Raw genomic sequence first — 21,042 nt, forward strand, 5'->3', positions numbered from 1 at the left:
TGCTGGAGCCATTGCAAGGTTGATTTGGCCTTGTACTTCAGATTATTGTCATGCTGGAAATCCAAGTGCGTCCCATGCTCAGCAGAGCAAATTGACCATGAATATTTTCTGAGACGCCGCATTCATCTTTCCATCAATTTTAACTAAATTTCCGGTGCTGTTGTAGCCAAAAAATCATAGATCCATGCTCCAAAGGACGGGCTCACTCCTCTCCAAACATAGTATTTACATATGCATGTGACTATTAAGTTCAATTTTGGTCTCACATGCATATTATAGACATGTTGCTTTGTGGCACTGGTATAGTAATGGCTTTTTTTTTCAGGAAACCTGATCGTGCAGCCCATTTATGTCCACTTTCTTCTTATTGTGGATCTTTGAATAGTCGGACTACTTTCTTTCAGTGAAGTCTGTAGTTCATCTTAGGTATATTGAGGCTTTTTTTGCATCCTGAACAACTTTACTAGCAGTTCAGGCTGAAGCCTTTGTCGGTCTTCTTGGCCATAGTTTGATATCAAAAGAACAACAAATTTCCCATGGGCATTGTTAAATCTTTTTCTATCTTTTAATATCCTTTTTCATATTTTGTTGTTAAAAATAATTAAACTACCTTTTCTTGTTGATGATTTGATAGCTTTTTTGCTTTCCCCATGGCTCAGCAGCCAGCAAAGTCAGTGCAGAGGTTTTATGAGACTGACAAAAGCCATCAGCTTTTCAAACAAAGGATCAGACAATGTATTATCAGGGATTAATCTGTTTTGGGTTTTTGAATAGGAAGTGACTGCACTTTATCACAAAGGGTCCATACTATGCATTAACAATGTCAGTGCTGACCTGATAAAATGAAATTATATGAACATGAATAAAAAATGCAGGATATCCTATCCTGCTATATTACTTTTATAATAATTTGTATATTCATCTCTGTATACCTCCACCTTCCTTGCTTTCTGACATGTTTTTATTCCCTACATCTGCCTCCATCAGGTGGTTGTGTTTCTGGAGGAGATGGCTGATGAGGGTCTTCTGATGTCCTGGACTCTCTCTAAGCAGCCATCATTTTCTTTGAGCGTGTCTCCTTGCAAGCTGCAGAGACAGGTGAGAACATAGGATCCTGAAACCACTAATATGATCCTTCTGCGTCACGCAGCTCTGAAACCGTCTGGAGTTTATGAAGTGAATGTTGCGTACATTCAAAAAAGAAAACACACATTATTCAAATTCTTTCTGGGACTGACTTTATAAATCTCAGTCTCTATTTGCATGTGAGTCAGTCTCCAGCTCATTTTACTCCCCGTGAGTCATGAAGGAAATGCCGTTCTGAATATGATTGCATAAATGTGCGTGCAGCTTAACTCCTTCTGTCTGAGACTGAAACAAAGTCAATTAAAGGAAAAGAAGGATGTTTCACTTCTGAGGAAAACTCTTGAGGATAAGTACTGAGTGTGATAACAAAAATATAGAAACTTTTTTCAGCCCTTGCTAATTGTAGGTATAAAATATTCAGTGTTTGGTCCCCTAGAGGTGCAAGGCTTCCTCAACAAACTAAGAGATTAAAGCAGCCACGACAATTATTTTGTATTTGTTCTGCTTTGATGTTATTAAAATGACGTCGACATGAGGCATAAAAGAATATTAAAGGCGCCTCTTTGTATCAAAAAACTCATTTTTCTTGCCTGTCCTGCTCCAACACATCATCAGTGAGTAAAAAGTTTGCTTCTTTTTCCAGGGCACTGATGGTGATGCAGACCTGGACACCATTAAGGGGCTGATTGAGGACACGCTGTTCAGCACTCAGCCAGCGATGGTCCTCAACCTTAAAACATGCGTGTCCACTCCTTTGGTAAGAAATATCTGAACTTGACCACCTTTGCAGGATAAGACAAACTCAAAAAGACCTTTTTACTGAAATTATTCACTTACTAAGACTGAATGCAGCATGGTTACAGGGTATGAGTTTCAGATATGAGTCAGGTGTAGAGTCCCGGGGTCTCACTTATAAATGACGAGTATGCACCAAACAAGCTCTGAAACTGAGGTACGACACTTCCCACACAAAATATTTGATCGATAAAAACAGACCCAACAGAAAATTGTGCACTCCAGTCAGCAAACTCCATACATTCAGCAGGGACACATGGTGGAGGTGGTGATTCGAAGCCTCTGAAACATTTAATGTCACTGAAAATCAAACTATATTAGGTAGTACATCTCATCTTAAGCACAGATTCATTTTTTATGCATGCCAGTGAGCCATATTCTACTTTTTAATATAAAAATATATAAATGCATCTTGAAAAACTGCTACACATGTTATTATCAAAGTCTCACCTTCATTCATCCTACATACAACTGCAACCTCATTTGTTTGATTTATGGTAGCTATCCAAACACCAACTAACCATGGAGCAACTGCAGGCCATGGTGCCAGCAATTTTTAAAATATCTGCTTATTATTGCGGGTCTGGCTGATCTACATGCTCACATTTTGGGGATTTATAAAGACAATATTCTTTGAAGGTGTGTATGTGCATGATTTTAATCAGTTAATTTTTGTTGACTAAAACTCTGACTAGAATTTTTAGTCGGCCACCTTTTATCCATGACGTGTAAATGTTTGAATGGTGACAACTGTGCTTAAATGCCTGTAATCCAGTGGTTACCATTCTACATTTCAATGCAAAATGTTTTTGAGAGTGAGAATGTGTTTATTGTTTTGCAGAAAAGAGCAAAGGAATTTATTAAATTGTTCTAAAAAGAGTGTGTAAGGTTTTGCCAAAGGGGTGATTGATTCAACAAATGAATTTTAGTGACAGACCATTTGGTTTAGAGAATGGGAAATAGCGTATAAGCAGTTGGGACAACTAAAACATTTAGCTGATGCTCCTTCACAAAGTGTGCTCTTTAATAGTCTATGAGCCCTCCTATGAAGTCTTTTGCACGTGCACTCCTAAAATTTTCTAGAATTTTTCAGGGTAACTGCCAACTAAGTCAAACTTAACTTTGTTACATCACTCCATTATAAGAACACAATATTTTCTCACTAACAGTAACCTAACCAGATTAATTCCTGCATGTCATGCAAGGGAGGGGATAAATACAGAAGTCTTATCAGAAAGAAGTCGAGGTGAAAACTTGACCGTTTCCTTTCACACATGCAGCATGCATTCATGTTTTGTGCCAGTGTGAATAGGGCTTCTGAGACCAAAAAGAACTGGGGTAGCTGTTTGTTCATTTCCACATGCACCCAAGTGTTTGAAATATTTGACACCCTAAGTTTTTCATGCTATGCTTTGTGTTGGAACTTTTGCCCTACTAACATTTAAGGTGTTGCACTAGCTGAGATAGTTTTTACACAGGCACAAGTTTTAACTCTAATCTTACACCTACCTCACTGTAGGTGTAAAGTCCTCCTCAAAATACGGTTGCCATGGTGATGGTTTTGAAATATGGGATAACTCAGAGGATGGGGAGAAACAGAGGATTTTACTGTTTGGTGTCTGAAGTGTGTTCTCTATGATAGATTACATCCTAAGAAATGTTTGATGGCTTTCTTGGGACTCCAGCTTTTGTTTCTCATGAGGGGGGATAATTTAGCCGTCTAACAACCTATTATCATTAAATTGCTTTGTTTTATTAATGATTTCACCACTCAGTATCATTTTTATTTTACTTTGGCTCTAGGTAAAGGGTGTAAGCTTTATTTTCCACCTGATCACAATGCTTTAACTATATAGAAAAAAGGTATTTGGCTGCCTGCCCATGACACCAACAGGGACTTTAATGACATTGAATTCAAATACATGGTCTTTAATATAGAGTTGGCCCACCTTTTGCAGCTATAACCTCCACTCTTCTTGGAGGGCTTTTCACAAGATTTTGGAGCATTTTTGTGAGATTTTGTGCCCATTCATTCAGTAGAGCATTTATGAGGTCAGGCACTGATGTTGGATGAGACGGCTGGCTTGCAATCTACATTCTAGTTCATCCCAAGGTGCTCGATGTGGATGAGGTCAGGGCACATCAAGGTTTTCCACATCACATTCATCAAACCATGTCTTTATAGTCCTTGCTTTGTGCACTGAGGCACAGTCATGTTGGAATAGAAAAGGGCCTTCTGCAAACTGTGCCACGATATTGGAAGCATAGCATTGTTCAAAATGTCTCACTGTCCCAAAGCATTGGGATTGCCCCTCACTGGAGTTAAGGGGCCTAGCCCAAACCCTGAAAAACAGCCACATACTATTATCCCTCCTCCACCAAACTTAACAGTGGGCATAAAGTAGTCAGGCAGGTAACGTTTTTGCAGCATTCACCAAGCCCAGACTTGCCCATCTGACTGCCTAACAGGGAGGCATGATTTGCCACTCCACAGAGCACATTTCCACTGCTCCACAGTCCAGTGTCGGTGTGCTCTACACCACTCAATCTGACGCCTTGATGTGAGGCTTGCATACAGCTGCTCGACCATGGAAACCAATTCCATGATGCTCCTGCTGCAGTTTTTGTACTCACATTAATGCCAGTGGAAGTTCAGAACTCTTCAGCTACAGAATCAGCAGTGTCTGTGACTTTCACACACCATGGGCCTTCAGCAGTTGACCACACTCTGTGATTTTATGTAGTTTTCTGCTTGGTGTCTGAGTTGCTGTTGTTCCTATGCACTTCCACTTTCTAATTATATCACTTAAAGTTGACTGTGGATATCATTTCTCTTTTTCACCAATGGCTGCATTGCAGTAGAGCAGTCATAACCTCCTTAGCTAAACATTGACACCATCCTGCATAACCTTTCAGCCATTTGTCTGACTCACAAGAACTTCCAAACCTTGTAATTAATAACGTTATACTCAACAGAGTATTTGATTTATTCTAGTTTAGTTCACATTATGGTTGTTATATTATTAACACTTAAAATGCTTTCATCATTCCTGATTGCAGTTTAACCTTGTATGTACTACTAGAGTACATTCTGTGCATAAACTGGTTTTACTGTTCTCTCTCGTCACGCTTCCAGGCCCCCATGGACCATCTGTCTCTGGGATTAAACTCTGCACCCCAGAGCGTCCTGGTGAGACGACTCCTGCTCCGGCAGCTCAGGGCGACCTTAAGTAAAGGTCAGGCATTTTCCCTCAGCGTAGGATCATTTCCGCCCGGCTTCCTGCTGATTGCCGAGGTCTCACTGTGTCTCTGTGTGCATGCAGGTCATTGGTCGAGATCAGGGGAGCTGTGCTGTGTCCTGAACCTGGACCAACCCTCCACAGAGAGGTCAACGCGCTTCCTGTCTGTACCCAGCAACCCCAGCGCCCCGCTGGAGTGGAGTGAAGAGATCTCAGTGTAAGAAACATGGATGTGCTGTTCCTGCCTGGTTGAATGCTCTGAAATGAATGGTGTCTATTAGGTTCTCAATTTGTGAGGAAAAATCATCTCTGATAATATGTTATCACTCTTTGTTATAATTTATTGCTAGTGGTGTGTATGATACACATCATTGTATGGTAGAGTGGTCCTCTCTCCAGGAGAATGTGGTATCTACTGGGATCTTTTCACATCTAAAGCTCTTACTGCTCTGGAAAATATCAAGAGACCACTCCACATTTTCTCTACATGCATGGAAGCTATTTCACTCTAGTGTTTGTTGAATTTCAGCACAGGTACATCTTGTTTTTACCTATGTGATCAAGAGGAAGCTGGATGGTCAAAAGCCATTGAACACAGCTATCTGCTTGTATTTTTGTACCAAGTGTGACATAACAAAACCCAACAGCAGCATAATAAAAGACTGTATGGAAGCATACCAAGACAAATAAATATCAGAGTTATTCTTAATTAAAGCAGCAGTATTCTGTTTTTTTAAATTATTATGGTCTGTTTATTTCTTTGCATTATTGGTGGTATGAAAAATACTGTTTCATTTTTATTATAAACAGTTGTCATATCTGCAAAGATAAGAAAATTTATGGGGAAGTTGGGAGAAATATTGTTTATAGTAAGACAACATAGCTCTATTTGTTTAAACCTAAGCCATGGAAGAGAAGGACCATTGAGCCAGAGGAAACTGTATTTTTTATTCTTATTTTTGGTGCGGTATTACCATCGTAATTCACAGAAATTTCAGTTCTCGGTTGGATTTAGTACTCCTTAAACAATTTGCAGCAGCATCTTGAGATAAGTGCACGTTAACTTTTCAGAAAAAGTTTTTGACTCTAAAAGCTTCCATAAAACATTTTTGGCTGGTTATGAAACCAACTGTTGTTAATATCGCTTCCTCTGTTTGACCCACAAAAGCAAACGACCAGGAGCATATAGATTGATTACTTTGATGGCTATTTTTCTTGTGAAAAGCCCAATTTAAAGTGCTGTTTAGAGCTGTGATATCAACACCCCATAATGTTTTGCATTCCCTTTGAACACACCTGAGTTGTCACAGTGCCAGAATTTTGCATTTCAATGCCATACTAGCCAAAACTAAACAATCTCAGTACATGTTTTGATACCTCTGCAAAAAATGCTCCAAGCTGCACATGAGAAAGCTTCACTAAACAGTTTACACATACAGTGCCTATTAAAGTATTCACTCCCTTGGATGTTTTACTCTTTTACTGATTTTATAAATCAGTCATTAGTCATACAAAGAGGGGCTTTATCTTTGCCACTCTCCCTGGTCAACAGTTGTTGTATGCAGAGTCTCTCCCTTCTCAGCTGCTGAAGCTTGGAGCTCCTTCAGTTGTCATAGGTGTCTTGGTGGCCTCCCTCTCTAGTCTCCTTCTTGCATGGTCTCTCAGTTTGTGAGGACGGCCTGATCTAGGCAGATTTACACAGGTGCCATATTCCTTCCATTTCTTAATGATGGATTTAACTGAACTCCGGGGGATGTTTAGTGGCTTGGATTTTTTTTTTTTGTATTCATCCCCTTACTTACACTTTTCAATAACCTTTTATCTGAGTTGCTTAGAGTGTTCTTTTGTCTTCACGGTGTAATGGTAGCCAAGAATACTGATTAACCAGTGACTGGACCTTCCAGACACAGATGTCTTTGTACTATAATCACATTCACTGCACTCAGGTGATCCACATTTCACTGATTGTGAGACTACTAGCACCAGTTGACTGGACCTCTGCTGAATTAAGTCAGTCACTTTAAATGGGTTGAATATTTAAGCAGTCACTTATTTTAAATAATCGACATTATTTTGTAGAAATCCGTTGTCATTTTGAGGAGTTTGTCATTTTTTTGTCAAGAAAGCCAAATAATATTGACCATGACTGATTTATAAAATAAATAATAGGGTAAGGGGTGAATAATTTTTACAGGCACTGTACCAACATGTGACTGTTCATTGTAATAAAAGGTAAAAAGAATATGATTTCCCTAAAAAATGTATAGGGTATACCTACAATTGAATATTTTCTCTGAATTATCATTAATAAACCAGAAGCGGTGTATGCAGGGATTCTGCTCTCTGTATTTTTTTCATATTTAGGTCATTTTTCTGGGTAACAGTGCCAATGCAGGGCTGTGAGGCTGAAATTATTTTTCTGGTAAGGATGTAAGGGGGCATTTTTAGGGACCAGGAGACAGTGCTGTCTCTCTCCTTTGCTCTTCATCTGTCTGTAAGACACTAATTCTAATGGGTTCATCTTTAAGAGACGCTAAACAGACTTCATCCACTTTATTATTTGAAATACAGACAATTTTACTCTAATAAACATGTATTTATCAATTTATTCATTCAGTGATTTATTCAGCTCCCCTGCAAAAAATGTTTTCTCTGTTTTTTATAAGAATTTTACTGCCTGTCTTTTACACATTCCACTAATAAACTCATTGATTTCCAAGGTATGGAGGTGGATTGATTGATTTTAACTTTGAAATTTGCAGATAAAGTCGCGAATACTTGTGTTATAGAGCCAAACTTGATGTGTTCTGAGATTTTAAAGTAAAAATCTGCTTGAGAAAGACGCTGCATTATTCCTTCTCATGTATTTTATGTGTTTCACTCCAAATCTAATGGGGCTTTTTGTCTGTGTTGCAGGGAACTGGGCCAGGAGACCAAAGAGTTGAGAGTCAGACTTCTGGAGCGAAATGGCAAACGGGAACGTAAGACACTGCTGCTTAGCAATTTACTATTGGCTGCAGTTCAAAAAGCTGATCAGCAGGAATGTTTAGAGCGCTTAAGCAGAATCATTGATGCCCTAAATGTGCTGCTGGCTGGCTTTAATTGTCAGTGTTAGCATTTTTGGGCTGTATAAAATGTAAACAGCAAAAAGAGTGCTATAATGCTGTCTGTGCTTTTACATGAAAATGACTTTGATTTTTTAAAATCTCCATAGAGTTCCTGCCTGGCCATGCCTCCATCACATTGGACCTCCGCTGCAAGAACCCCACTGGTCAGCACACGCTGTCAATCAGCCCCGGCCACGGCCTGGCTCCACACGCTACAGTCACAGCAGAGGTGAGTGAAGAGATGTGTCACACGTGTAAAATAATGTAAAAAGTCTTTCAAAGCTGTCCTCATGCTTTGAAGTGTGCTGTTACATCACAGTTTATTATCTAACTGAAACAAAGATTCACTACAAAGGCAGAGGGAGGGTTGTATAACAGCAGCCCATTGTCATGCTGGTGACAGCTGTCTCTGCAGACTTGTTGGCTTTTTTCCCTCTAATTTACATATTTTACAAAGACAAAGGCATTATAGTAACATCTGCTTTGTGTCTGCAGGCTAAAATTTATATTAACACTACCTGTTGTGATCTGTTAAACCTACACTACCTATACCTACACACAGTGATGACTCAGCTAAAATCATCCCTGCAGGTCAGGTGTCACTTAAAATAGAGCTTACTTGTGTCGGTGAATTTGAAAATCTTTCCTCTGTAGGCATTTTATTTGCTACATGAAAAGTATAAACAAGTGCAAAAAATCATTAACCACAAACACAACTATACTCAACCCCCCATATGATGTGTATCACAATACTGGGTTCATGATATAATTCTATAAGCATTTTTTAAACTTCAAATTTCAGTGAAGACATGGCAGAGAAATCAACTTATGACTACAAATCATTCACCGGTTTACTTGCTGCATCATGCTGGTTGTGGTATTTGTGTCATTCATCTGTCTCTTAAATATTCCACACTGTGTCTTTGATGCCTCTACAATCGTGACAGCCATGGCTGGAGGCACTATGTTTTCAGTTTGTCTCTCTGTCTCGGCTATTTTTGTTATCATATAGCTCAAGAAAACTTTGATCTTTGACACAAGTGTTTATGAAAATTCAAGGATGAACTGATTTGATTTTGGTAGCCGTAAGAAGGGATGCTTTTGATTAGCCTCATTTTAAATATTTTCTGTCAGTTCTACAGAAACCTACAATCCCAGTCAAATGCTTCATCTAACTTGTAATCCAGCCATCCACCACTTTCAGCCACTGTAGACCCAGCTAATAGCTGCTGCCATGCTGCTTTAATGCTCTTTAACCTGATGTAAACAACAGTGAGTTGATAGCACCGATAGCATCAAGAAGCAATAGCGGGGTTTACCGCTGTCTTGATCCAGGAAAAAGGGGATAAAGTTTAACGTAGACTGAAGTTTTGAGTGATGACATTCAGCGCAGACATGCGAACGTTAACCTCCAAAGAGGACTGAGGGCTGGCAATGGCAGCATTTTAAATGTTAGCCACATTCTGCAGACCACTTGATGTTGTTTACCCTGTGCCACAGGGATCTAGTCTTAAAGGAAAGTGCAGGATTTTGACTGTTTTTAAGGTGTTTTCTTGACTTCAGAGTAGTGGACTTAGTGTAGTTATACCCTGCATTTTGTCAGATGTGAAATTATTTGCCTGTAAACATTGAGGGTCAAACAATGTTGTTTTTTCAGGGTTGATATTGATACTGATTATTAGTAGTTCATGAGATATTCCAAAATTTTTGAACTGATATGTATTTTTATGACAAACAAAATGTACTCAATGTGACAAAAAGAAAAATGACATGAATGAAAAGTGAGAATAAACAATTTAGCACTTATTCTGTCGACATGAGAAACAGCACAAAGCAACAGAGTAGCAGCAGGAAAACACTAAGTGATGCACACTCTTGTTGTTTCTCAAAGTCCAGGTCCCTTGGACGAGTGTGCTGATTACGTCATAGGAAGGGTCGTGCCCATATACACGGCAGCTGCAAAAATCAAAATTGGAGGGGAACTAACAACAACTTTCACAAGTTTTACCCAGCGCCGTCTAATAAGCTATCGCAGCGTCATATAATCATTATATATATTATAATATGATCGTATAATCATATTGATCATTTAATATTATCATATAATATGGTGCTACTTTTACCCATCCATCTTTACTTTGATGAAATGAAATAATGATGACAACATATACATGGTGGAAACATGATATCCAAAAGTGTGTTGATTATTGTTAGGTCCTGGCTTTCTCCTGATGTCATGCTATTTGTTTATTTTTAAGAGAAGAACAACAACGCGTATTGGATTGTGGGTAATTCCTGCAAGTGGAGGATACATCATTAGGGCTGGGCAATTAATCAAAAATTTGAATAAATTGCAATATGGCCTGCCACAATTTTCAAATCGCAGAAGGTGCAATATTTCTTTGACCTGAAATTTGTGTCAAAATACCGGTTTTAAACTTTTTTTTATAGTAGAGGTGCTATGCATGGCATATCATGCAATCATTCAAGTGCCATATTTTTTTTTTAGAATAGTCTATTAAAAATCCTCCCTTCATTTTTGAACTTTTTTCTTATTAAATATGAAAATGATAAAAACCCTTCAATGCAACAATTCATATCCAATTTGCAATACCAGTCGAAATCATCAGAATTAGATATCCATCCATCAAATTTCTGTACGGCTGAGGATCACGGGGGGCTGGAGCCTACCCCAGCTGTCATTGGGTGAGAGGCGGGGCACACCCTGGATTGGTCGCCAGTCAATTGCAGGGCTGACATAGAGAGACAGACAACCAGGCACTCTCACATTCACACTTACGGCCAATTTTAAAGTCACCAATTAACCTAACGAGTTTGTTTTTGGTGGTGGGAGGAAGAATTTGATATTTAAAGAATTGTTCAGCTTTTTTTTATATAAAAGAGAGTTGAGGAATAATCACATATCAAATTGCAATCGCAATATTGGAGAAAAAAATAGTGATTAGTGTGATTATTTTCCAGAATCGTTCTTCTAATACACATGTGCATCCTTGGAAATTCTCTGCTTGAAGGACTAAGTCCCTTGAAAATTTTCGAAGATCCTCGACATTGGAACAGTCCTCTGATGGCAGTCGATGACGTAGTATCCTTCAAAAACAGCCATTTGAAGATCCTTCTTTGGCTTTGAGAAACAGCCTCTGTGTCAATGCCACCCAGGCTTTAATGTTGATTGGCTGGCAGTCATGTGACATCTAGCCAATCAGATAGTGTTGTGAGAGGGACATTAGGTTAGACCTCCCTGAGGAGAAAACACACCTAGGAGTGGAGTCAAAGTATCACACCTTAATTAATTAGTTTGATCAATAATAGGTAAGATAAAATGCTGATATTGATAATTAGCGAAATGTGAAATATTGCCTCAATAATCACCCAAGCCATTAATTAGTCTGCCCCAAATAAACATTACTAGTTATAGGCCAAAGGTCAAGGTCACAAGGCCTCATAAGGGAGTTACTTCAAACTTTCCACAAATGTTCATTATGACTTAAGGATGAACTGATCAGATTTTGAAGGTCGTAGGTCAAAGCTGAAGGTAAGGGGGCTTTTGTACGTTCCTTGCTTTTGAACACCATATCTCATCAATGCTTTGAGAGATTTTCTTAAACCCCTGCACAAATGTGAGCTGTGGCTGAATGCATTTTGGAGGCTAAAGGTCAAGGACGTTATGGTCAGCCCTTGCTAAAAACATTTCTATGAATAATACCACCATAGAAGTGTGTATCGTAGACTGTGGGAAATGTTGGTTGAAGCATGAGGCATAGTAGACAAAGAGGTTGAGCTGAGGCTCAAACAACTTGACAGTTATATCATGATTGCTTGCAGTTATATCAGCCATGCCTCTAAAATGCATAAATCAGTTCCTTTGATTAAATTTAAATGGAATAGATATAAGTATAATTCAACCATGTGCAGTGTGTACCTGTTAAGACATAAACTATTCCAACCATAAACATGAGTTTTTTTTTACTTTTCCAGCTGCTGTATGTTGAAACAGAAGAGCCTCGCAGCACCCACAATGCTTTGCCCCTCCGTTCCTCTCTCACCCCCACAAAAAAGGTGGACGTGGACCGAACCATCATGCCGGATGGAACCATCGTCACCACAGTGACCACCGTCCAGTCTCGACTCAAACTGGAGCGCAGCCCAGGTTCATTTGACTAATTTCAGCATTACAACATGAACAATAACAGATGAAATGTTGTTACAATTGTATTAAAACTGAAATAAGATAGCCGTGATGCCTTTCAGGTGAGTCCCCTCTGCGTTCGCCGTCCAAAGTGGAGGTGACGGAGAAGAAACCCACAGTCCTGTCAGAAGCCAAAGGCAGCCCCAACCCCAGCAGTGAGTTCAATCTGAAGGCCAGACGTTGTTTTACATAACAGATGCAAAGTAGGGTTAGTAGCAGGCTGCTGTGTAATGTGAGAGGAGAGGAATGCTCTTTTCAGTACACATTAGGTTCTCTCTGTGCAGGTACTCCTCGGTCAAATCTTTACAGGAGTTTGCAACAAAAATCCCACTTGATTACATCTGGGAAAAGACTAAAATTTTCTCATATAATTGGAGAGTTTTCACATTCCAAAATATCATATTTTTATGATTGAAATGTAAATATACAGTCTAGAATTCCTCGCAGAAATTAGAAACACTGTTGAGAAAATCAAGCCTCTGATCAACCAGATATGTAATTGGCATATTAAAGACTGTAAATTATAAAAAAGCATTGATTGTTCACTAGCATAGTGCTGAATTACATATCTGTGTTCTGTTGCTCAGAGAGCAGCCGCCTCTCTAATGGCCTGGATCCCGTTGCAGAGACGGCCATTCGGCAGCTGACGGAGTCCGCGTCCAAAGCAGCTCGAAAGACTCCGACTAAAAGGAGCACGCTGATCATCTCCGGGGTTTCCAAGGTCAGAGAATTAAAAATTTGCAATGACAAATTTAGCAAAATAGATGTCATGAGCCATATTCATCTACTTTATCAGACAAATGGTTTACTTTTGAGCATACATTCATTGACCATTTGATTAGCTATACTTTTTTAGCTACTAATTAATGTGACCATGATACAAAATCACTTAAATTAAATTCTGATGCTCAGATTGGACTTCAGCAGGTTATCTTGACCATGTCTCCATGCGTAAATGCAGCTGATAGAGCCATGTGATTGACAGATGAGGATGAAATTATTATCCCCCCAGTGAAAAATTCACTTCACAAAAACTTTTTAACACAGCTTTTCCAAACATCCTAGTTTTATTTTGAATGTGTCCATTATACATAACATGGATGGTGATTGTCAGTTGTGTCTCCTTTTTTCTGGATAACAGCCTGCAGTCATTAGTTGTAGTCTTCATCAAGTCTCAGATATTTCTCCTGAGAAATCCCAGCCCATTCTTCTTTGGCCAATCTCTCAAGCTCCTTCACATTTGATGGTCTTCTGGCATGTACCTTCATCTTCAGTTCACCCCACAGATTTTTCATGAGATTCGAGTCAGGGCTTTGTGCAGGCCAGTCAGTTACATTTACTTTGGTCTTCTGAAGGTAGTTCTTCACCAGGAGCCACATATGTATTGGGTTGTTGTGTTGGAAGACAAATGATGACCCAGACCCAGTTTTGCTGAGTAGCTCAAACCCTCACTTAAGTTTTTATGCTGAGTGTAAATTGGAAGATAAACCTCAGTTTTAACTTGATTTTAAATCTTTGAGCATTACATAGTTAATGCACATCATTGCACAACAGTGGTTTGTGTTCTGGCTCAACAAAAAGGTCAGTTCTAAAGGGGGCTAATAATTTAGATCTTGGTCATTTTTGGGGGGAAAATTATGTTTTTTATGTCTGCAAAGTAATATAATGTAAGTACCCAAAATAAAGTGTTGAAAAGTCCTTTCTCTGTTTCACAGCATTTGGTTAAAACTTAAAAATAAGACATTTTCATAGGGAGGCTAATAATTGCAACTTTATCCGTACGTAATGAAGTGGCTAGAGAGTGTAGTTGAAATTCTTACAATATTGGAACATCATTAATGGTATCGCAGTTTTGTTATAGATCACTTTTTTTTTTTCAAATTAACCTAAAATAATTATAATACCTGGACCTTTTTTAAACCAGTCATTTAGCTATCTATCTAGGCTATCTAGAAATGCAGCTAGCTTTTATTGTTGAAGTGACATAAAATCAGACAAAGCATGGAAATTAAGGACAAAAAGAGAAAAATTATCTTAAGCGAGTCAGTTGACAGATAAACAAATTAGCACAAAATTGATTTTTATTTTGTCAATAACATTTCAATAGTGTTCTGTGTAACATGTTGTGGACAGGATTTGTCTATAGAATTAGGGTATAGCTGGAGCTTTAAAAATAACCTACTTTATAAGGAATCGAAGAATACAATGACAAGGAGGAGAAATGACTTTGAGCTAAATTTAGTCCACAGGCACAGCCCCACAGAGGACCACATTATGGCACAATGAGAGTCCTCTGACCTGGTTTTGTCCCGAAGCCTCCAGGGATATGCAGTGTAAAGGGCCGCTCTGGAAACATGGCTCAATATTCACCCGGAAAAGGGTATTAAAAGGTCATCATTTGATTCATTATCTATCATTTATTAGGTTCCACTCTCAGAAGATGACTGTGCGCTCTCCAGCGGCTACGCTGCAGCCATGGACGCAGCCATGCATGGCAACCACCATGGTGCCAGGCATTACCAGGACCCAGAAGAAACCACGCCCTCTGACGTGTCTGAGCGTCCGTCTGTGGACGATGTGGAGTCTGACACTGGTTCCACTGGTGCCTTGGAAACCCGCAGCCTAAAGGACCACAAAGGTAATAATCCATGTTTATGATTGGTCCATACATTAAAATTTTAGATTTGAAAGTTTTTTTTTTCAGGTTTCAGGTCTTCTCTTCTAATAGAGGTATGTAATCAAGATTTTGTTTTATTCTAACACTTATCATGTTACCTTGAAACATAAATTCATAAAGGTAGTTTTAGATCAAGGCAGGTTTTGTTACCAAGACGCCATATTATTTTGATTCCTTATACAAAATTGCCAAACTTTTAGACATGTAAAATATTCTACATTTAACCCCTGTGTTTACTAATAATTTGATCAAGAAAAAACATGTAGCTCTTACGATGATTTATTATACCAACATTTATATTACTAATCTAATGTGCAAAAAGAATTTGATAATTAAATCAGATAAACTCCAGTAAAATCAATTTTAAGGTACATTTTCTCAATGTAGTGAACATCATAGTTGATTAACACATAATTATTTTTGTGCATTTTACTTGTGTACCTTTTTTTTAAAAATGCATTCAGTAGTGTATATCAAAAAAGTTAAACAAAAACAGCCGCAGACAATTACAATGAATAATTTATTGCAAAGAACTAAACAGATAGCAGTAATAGGGCGCAGATTGCCCTGTGTCCAGGTCTATCCACTGTCCTACCTCTCTCTATTAAAGGCAGAAAGACACCAAAATAAATCTTGAAAAAAGTATGCACCGGTTATCAACATGTTTTAACAGAAATGTTTCTATTTCTCATGTTTTCATGACAGATATTGTCATGCTTTCTTTATGTTTTTACTTTAATAGTATTTGAAATTGACTTGGGGGCTGCTCTAAGTAAGGTGATGGGCTACATCTGGCCCCCAGGCTGCCAACTGCCCTACACTGTTTTATATCTTCAGCTCCCCTGAATTTTAAATGTCTCAGAAAATGATTTTAAACAATTCAAAGACATGGAAGTAAAGATAATTTCAATCAAAGTAATAAAATAGTGATGCTGCTAAAATATAGAAATATGTTATAAATTGTATAATACACAGGATATACAAAACTGAATATAAACTGGACTTATAGAATATAAAAACTGGTCATGAAACAAGGTTTTACACAACGGTAAAAATTGCAAACAGGCATGCATAAGTAACAATCCTGTGATAGAAATTCTTAAATATATGAATAAATTCATGCCTTTTATGCCTGTTTATACTTGTATGTGTGTGTGTGTGTTTGGTGGGGGGCTGCATTCAGTACTTATATTTAAAAAATATTAATTAGTCATAAATTTATAGTACAACTTTTACAGCCTTGAACACTTTAATCAGAATTTCATCAGAATGTCATTCCAGGCCACATCACATGACTGACTCTGACTGCTGCTGCCACCTTGTGGCTGTTTAGCTGCAAGCACCCTGCAGACCAAAGCTGTGTTAAATCAAAATCAGAATAAGGTTTCATGACTGAGTATAGTTACTCATACAAGGAGTTAGACTTTGTGATTCTATCCTTTTAAAAGAAAAAGCAATACAAAAAAAAGCTGAATATAAAGAGCAGAAATATACATGCAAAATGGATGAGTGGATGAGTTGTACAGTTGTGCAGATATGTTTTGTGATTTAAGTTAAAGTTTCAGTGCATTCTGGACAATTATCTCTTAGTTCTAATAGTAGAAATTATTACTAAGCTGAAGGAAAGTCAGAATGTCCTCCTATATGGTACATGCAGGGTCATAGGAGGTTAATACAGCAATATTTTCTGTGTTCTTGCAGTGAGCTTTCTGCAGAGTGGGACAAAGCTGTTGTTCCGCAGAAGACATCGAGAGAAGGAGTCCTGCCTCAGCCAGTCACATGAAGACATCTCCAACATGGGCAATAACTTTGCAGCCGCATCAACAAGCAGCCGCAAAAAGTCTGGCAGCTTCTCCCGACGCCTCATCAAACGCTTCTCCTTCCGTTCATCAGGAAAGTCAAAAGGCAAAGCCCCGGCAACAAACGGAGGTGCAAGCTCGCTGGATAAATGATAAAGAGGACTCCACATAACTAAAAAGCTTCTGTTTTCACAGTACAAAGAACAACTTAAGAAGGCAGAAATGCAGTCTTTAATAAGGTGACACCCCAGGTGGGTCGTCAAATGCTGAAAAGAGAGCACCTCGAGGAGCGCTTTCCTGTGGAGAGACAGGCGACATGTTTTATCACATAAATGGAGTTGAGTGGGAAAAATAAACTTTAATTTGAAAGGAAATCTGCTGCACAGTCAGTGGAAGGTGACAGATGCAAAGAGATATCTGGTGCACAGCTGGAACAAATAAGGAGGCATATTTTACCATGAATGCTGGAGATGCTCTGACTTTATTTAACGACATAAAATGCCAGTAAGATGCTTCTGGTTGCACTTTGGACTTTAAATTTTTTTTTAAACAGCACATGTAAAATTCCTGAGGTGTATAAAGTTAATTTATTATTATATGGATCTCATGAAATAAGTGCTATTTATTTTACCGTCCCAAAAAAAGAAGTCATCAGAGTTGCATTGCACTGTAAAATACACATTGTTGTGCGTTTTTTTTCCATGCAAATGTAATTTAAAGCAAAAATCTATCTGTAATGTCCATTCTTACTTGCTTAAACATTGGTTTTGTCAATGGTGTACCTTATATAAGAAGATAATAATACATTTACTGTACTTTTTATTTTATAAAAGTACTATCTGTGGAAATTCATGATGCATTTTAGTTTACTTTTTAAACTACCAGGATATTTATCTAACTAAGCAGGGCAATATGTTTCGAGTTTTTGAAATTCTAAAAATTTCTTTTAGCTACAAAGACAATATTTTACTTCTTTACCTGTGGCTTCTGTCAATTTATAAAGATTTCAATCATGCTCATATGGATTTTCATCATTGCAATAACAGTCATTACCTTGCAGTACTATTGCATATATTGTGAACAATGCCTTGCAGGGTTGCAAGCTTTTATTTGCTGGAAATGCTGAGCTTTTAATCATAAACTAATCAATGCAAATTCTATTATGTATTTACATTTAGGACCATCATCATGCTGTATATCTCTTTAATTGATACAAGTCTTACTTGAGGGGCAGTAGAGTAGTTATGCAGTTGGAAAATAACGCCAAAGGAGGTGCTTTTCTGACTAGGAAAAATGAACAGAAATGTTTATGACAAGGCAATGACAGGCGATGAAATGAAGACATACTCAGGGCTAGAAATGACACAGAAACTAGCAGCTTAAGTTCAGAAGAAACCTGCAGCACCCTTCAAAAAACCCAGAACCTGTATGTTAAAATGTACAAACTTTTAGGCATTTCTGTAATGCAGAAAAAATAAACCTGCATTTATTGTTGGTTTTAAAAAACAAATGACCTTAATTAAATTATCATATTCATTTGTATTGATAAAGGGATGGCTATTTAAAGGGATCACAGGTTGAGCCGTTGCTATCAAAGAACTCAAGGCTGTAAAGTTTCATGTGCTTTAAAACCTGCAACCGTTTCAAAATGCTGACAAAAAGAACAAAGCCACTACATTGTCTGAAGACACAATAAATACTGTCTATGGCCGCATTGTGAAACAGAGGACGGCTGCAGAATTTGAGAAATGTGTGATATCTGTTATATTTGAAATGTATCATTTATTGCAAATAAATTATTTTTGGAGCATCACTTCAATCCTGATGATACCTGAAGCAAAGTTATTTTTGCAGATAGTTTTTTAACTGCAACACAAAGCAGCTCATAACGGGAATGACTTTCTGGCCAGCTAAATGGGGGGGCCATGGAGGCCAAGAAAAACACAGTTCGTTGTAAAGGAAAGCTGTTATAACCATGGTTAATTTTTAATCTAGATACTCAATATTCTTATCCATGAAATAAAACATTTTATTTGTTGTTTTGGTTGAATCTAGATTGTTTCAAAATGTGAACCCTCTTTTCTGAACACATTTGAACATTTTTTCTGGCATTGTTATATTGTGGGTAGGTTAGTCAAACTAACTGCTTGGCTGGTCTTGTCAGTCCTCTAAATCAGATCATTACCTGCAAAAAAAGAAAAAAGAAAAATCGCATAAGAGACTCAACTTTCTAGGGAACTTCAGGGCCCTGAACTAACTTGTTACCACCAAAAGAGTAAGATGTTACCACCATGAATACTGATACTGTTGACATACAGTACATTTAGGAAGTATTCAGACCCCCTTCACTTTTTCTTATTTTGCTTTGTTACAGCCTGAAAAAAAAAATTTATTGTCATTATTTACACTCAAGCTGACAATGCATATCAGAGCAAAAACTAAGCCATGAGGTCAAAGGAACTGCTGGAAGTTAGTCCTGAGTACCTCTACACAATGACAGTTTGCAATTTTACCATAAAAATTACAGTTTTATAAAAAAAAAAGCAAAATGTCGGTGTGTACAGCTGTTAAGATGAAAACAAACATGAATGGGTAATGTCTAAAAAAGCAATTAACCTCATCTGTTCTTGATTTAGGCTCAGAAGTATGTATTTTTAAGGATTTTATAACTCCCGAAGATAGTTTAAAATAAACCCCAGCATACCAAACACGATTAAATAAACATGTTTACGTTTTATATCCCATTTGTGACCATAAACCCACTTTCTTTTCTGTTATATGTGAGTTATTCTTAGTGCACATCTGGAAAAGCCGCCAAAACTGGATGGCGGAGGGAACTTTCTCGATTGGACTCTCATCTCCGCCTCTCTCCGTTTGACCCATTCACTAGAAGGCGAGAAAACATTAGCCAATCACTACTATGTGTTGCCCACCGACCTCTGTGATTGGTTCGACGCCCCAGCACTTAAACCAATAGTCACTGACTTCCTGTGGTCTTTGACCTCTATGAGCCAATTATATTTCACTTTTACTCGTCGTACAGCCAATCACGTTATAGGGCGGGACAAAGCCCGTGGTTTATATCCAGGTCGTGCGGATTCCTCTTCATAGCTCGTTCCTCTACTGCAATATTGTAAGAGAAGATAGATCAAACGACCAACAATGTCTGGAAGAGGCAAGACTGGAACAAAGGCCCGCGCCAAGGCCAAGACCCGTAGCTCCCGTGCTGGACTTCAGTTCCCAGTCGGACGTGTCCATCGTCTCCTCCGCAAGGGCAACTACGCCGAGAGGGTGGGTGCTGGAGCCCCCGTGTACCTGGCTGCTGTGCTCGAGTACCTGACTGCTGAGATCCTGGAGTTGGCCGGTAACGCCGCCAGGGACAACAAGAAAACCCGTATCATCCCCCGTCACCTTCAGCTGGCTGTGAGAAACGACGAGGAGCTGAACAAACTGCTCGGCGGTGTGACCATCGCCCAGGGCGGCGTCCTACCCAACATCCAGGCCGTCCTGCTGCCCAAGAAGACCGGCCAGTCAGCACCTAGCTCCGGCAAGGCGGGAAAGAAGGCCTCCTCTCAGTCTCAGGAGTATTAGCTTGATGGCTAATAACTTTTCACCCCAAAGGCCCTTTTAAGGGCCACCCACCTCTCATTGAAAGAGCAACTCCTTTGTTCATCGCTGATTTTGTTTGAAATTCCACATGTTATTTAATAAACGCGCTTTTTTATACAACGGTTGTCTTTACCTGGTCGTTTTGACTCCACGAAGCTAATGCTACATGCTACTTAGGAAAACTTAAGAAAAGGAAAACTAGCTTAAATGGTTAGCTATGCAGGCTTTGTTGAAACCGTCCATTTCCTTGCACACGTGTTGTAATTTAAAGGCAAATTATCAGCTAAACCGCCTTTTCGCTGAAATTAGTTGGCTAGCTCTAAATCATACACAAACACGGCTCACAATGACTAGCAGGGTGCCTTAACATTGCATACAAACGTTGCTCCCTTTGTTCAAAAATAGGATATGTGGTTTGGTTGTGAAACACCGTAACTTAGTTTGGTTTGTCCTGTTATCCGCATAGGAGCTGAGATCTGACAGAAGCAGCTGCAGCCACCACAGTAAAAGGAGGAGAAATTCA

General features: G+C 38.7%; 2 protein-coding genes across 4 annotated transcripts in view; both read left to right on the forward strand.

Annotated features, from left to right (window-relative positions):
* The window catches only part of c2cd2l (c2cd2 like), a 46,343-nt gene extending 27,626 nt beyond the window's left edge, over nucleotides 1–18,717 (forward strand). For 2 of the 3 annotated variants that reach the window (XM_041802001.1, XM_041802000.1), the window contains exons 5-15: nucleotides 988–1,098; nucleotides 1,730–1,843; nucleotides 5,018–5,117; nucleotides 5,205–5,337; nucleotides 8,037–8,101; nucleotides 8,335–8,456; nucleotides 12,224–12,395; nucleotides 12,497–12,589; nucleotides 13,022–13,155; nucleotides 14,859–15,072; nucleotides 16,813–18,717. In XM_041802001.1, coding sequence (XP_041657935.1) covers nucleotides 988–1,098; nucleotides 1,730–1,843; nucleotides 5,018–5,117; nucleotides 5,205–5,337; nucleotides 8,037–8,101; nucleotides 8,335–8,456; nucleotides 12,224–12,395; nucleotides 12,497–12,589; nucleotides 13,022–13,155; nucleotides 14,859–15,072; nucleotides 16,813–17,063 — 1,509 coding nt within the window. In that variant the 3' untranslated portion in view covers nucleotides 17,064–18,717. The remainder of the gene's footprint in view (nucleotides 1–987; nucleotides 1,099–1,729; nucleotides 1,844–5,017; nucleotides 5,118–5,204; nucleotides 5,338–8,036; nucleotides 8,102–8,334; nucleotides 8,457–12,223; nucleotides 12,396–12,496; nucleotides 12,590–13,021; nucleotides 13,156–14,858; nucleotides 15,073–16,812) is intronic. The other variant, XM_041802002.1, reaches the window with a different exon arrangement.
* Nucleotides 18,718–19,998: 1,281 nt separating this feature from the next.
* On the forward strand, nucleotides 19,999–20,639 carry LOC121519308 (histone H2AX). Its single transcript, XM_041802190.1, has one exon. The coding sequence runs from the start codon at nucleotides 20,073–20,075 to the stop codon at nucleotides 20,499–20,501; it is 429 nt and encodes a 142-aa protein (XP_041658124.1). The 5' UTR covers nucleotides 19,999–20,072; the 3' UTR covers nucleotides 20,502–20,639.
* The last annotated feature ends 403 nt before the right edge of the window (nucleotides 20,640–21,042 follow it).

Source organism: Cheilinus undulatus, linkage group 12, assembly GCF_018320785.1.
Source record: "Cheilinus undulatus linkage group 12, ASM1832078v1, whole genome shotgun sequence".
Taxonomy (NCBI): Eukaryota; Metazoa; Chordata; class Actinopteri; order Labriformes; family Labridae; genus Cheilinus; species Cheilinus undulatus.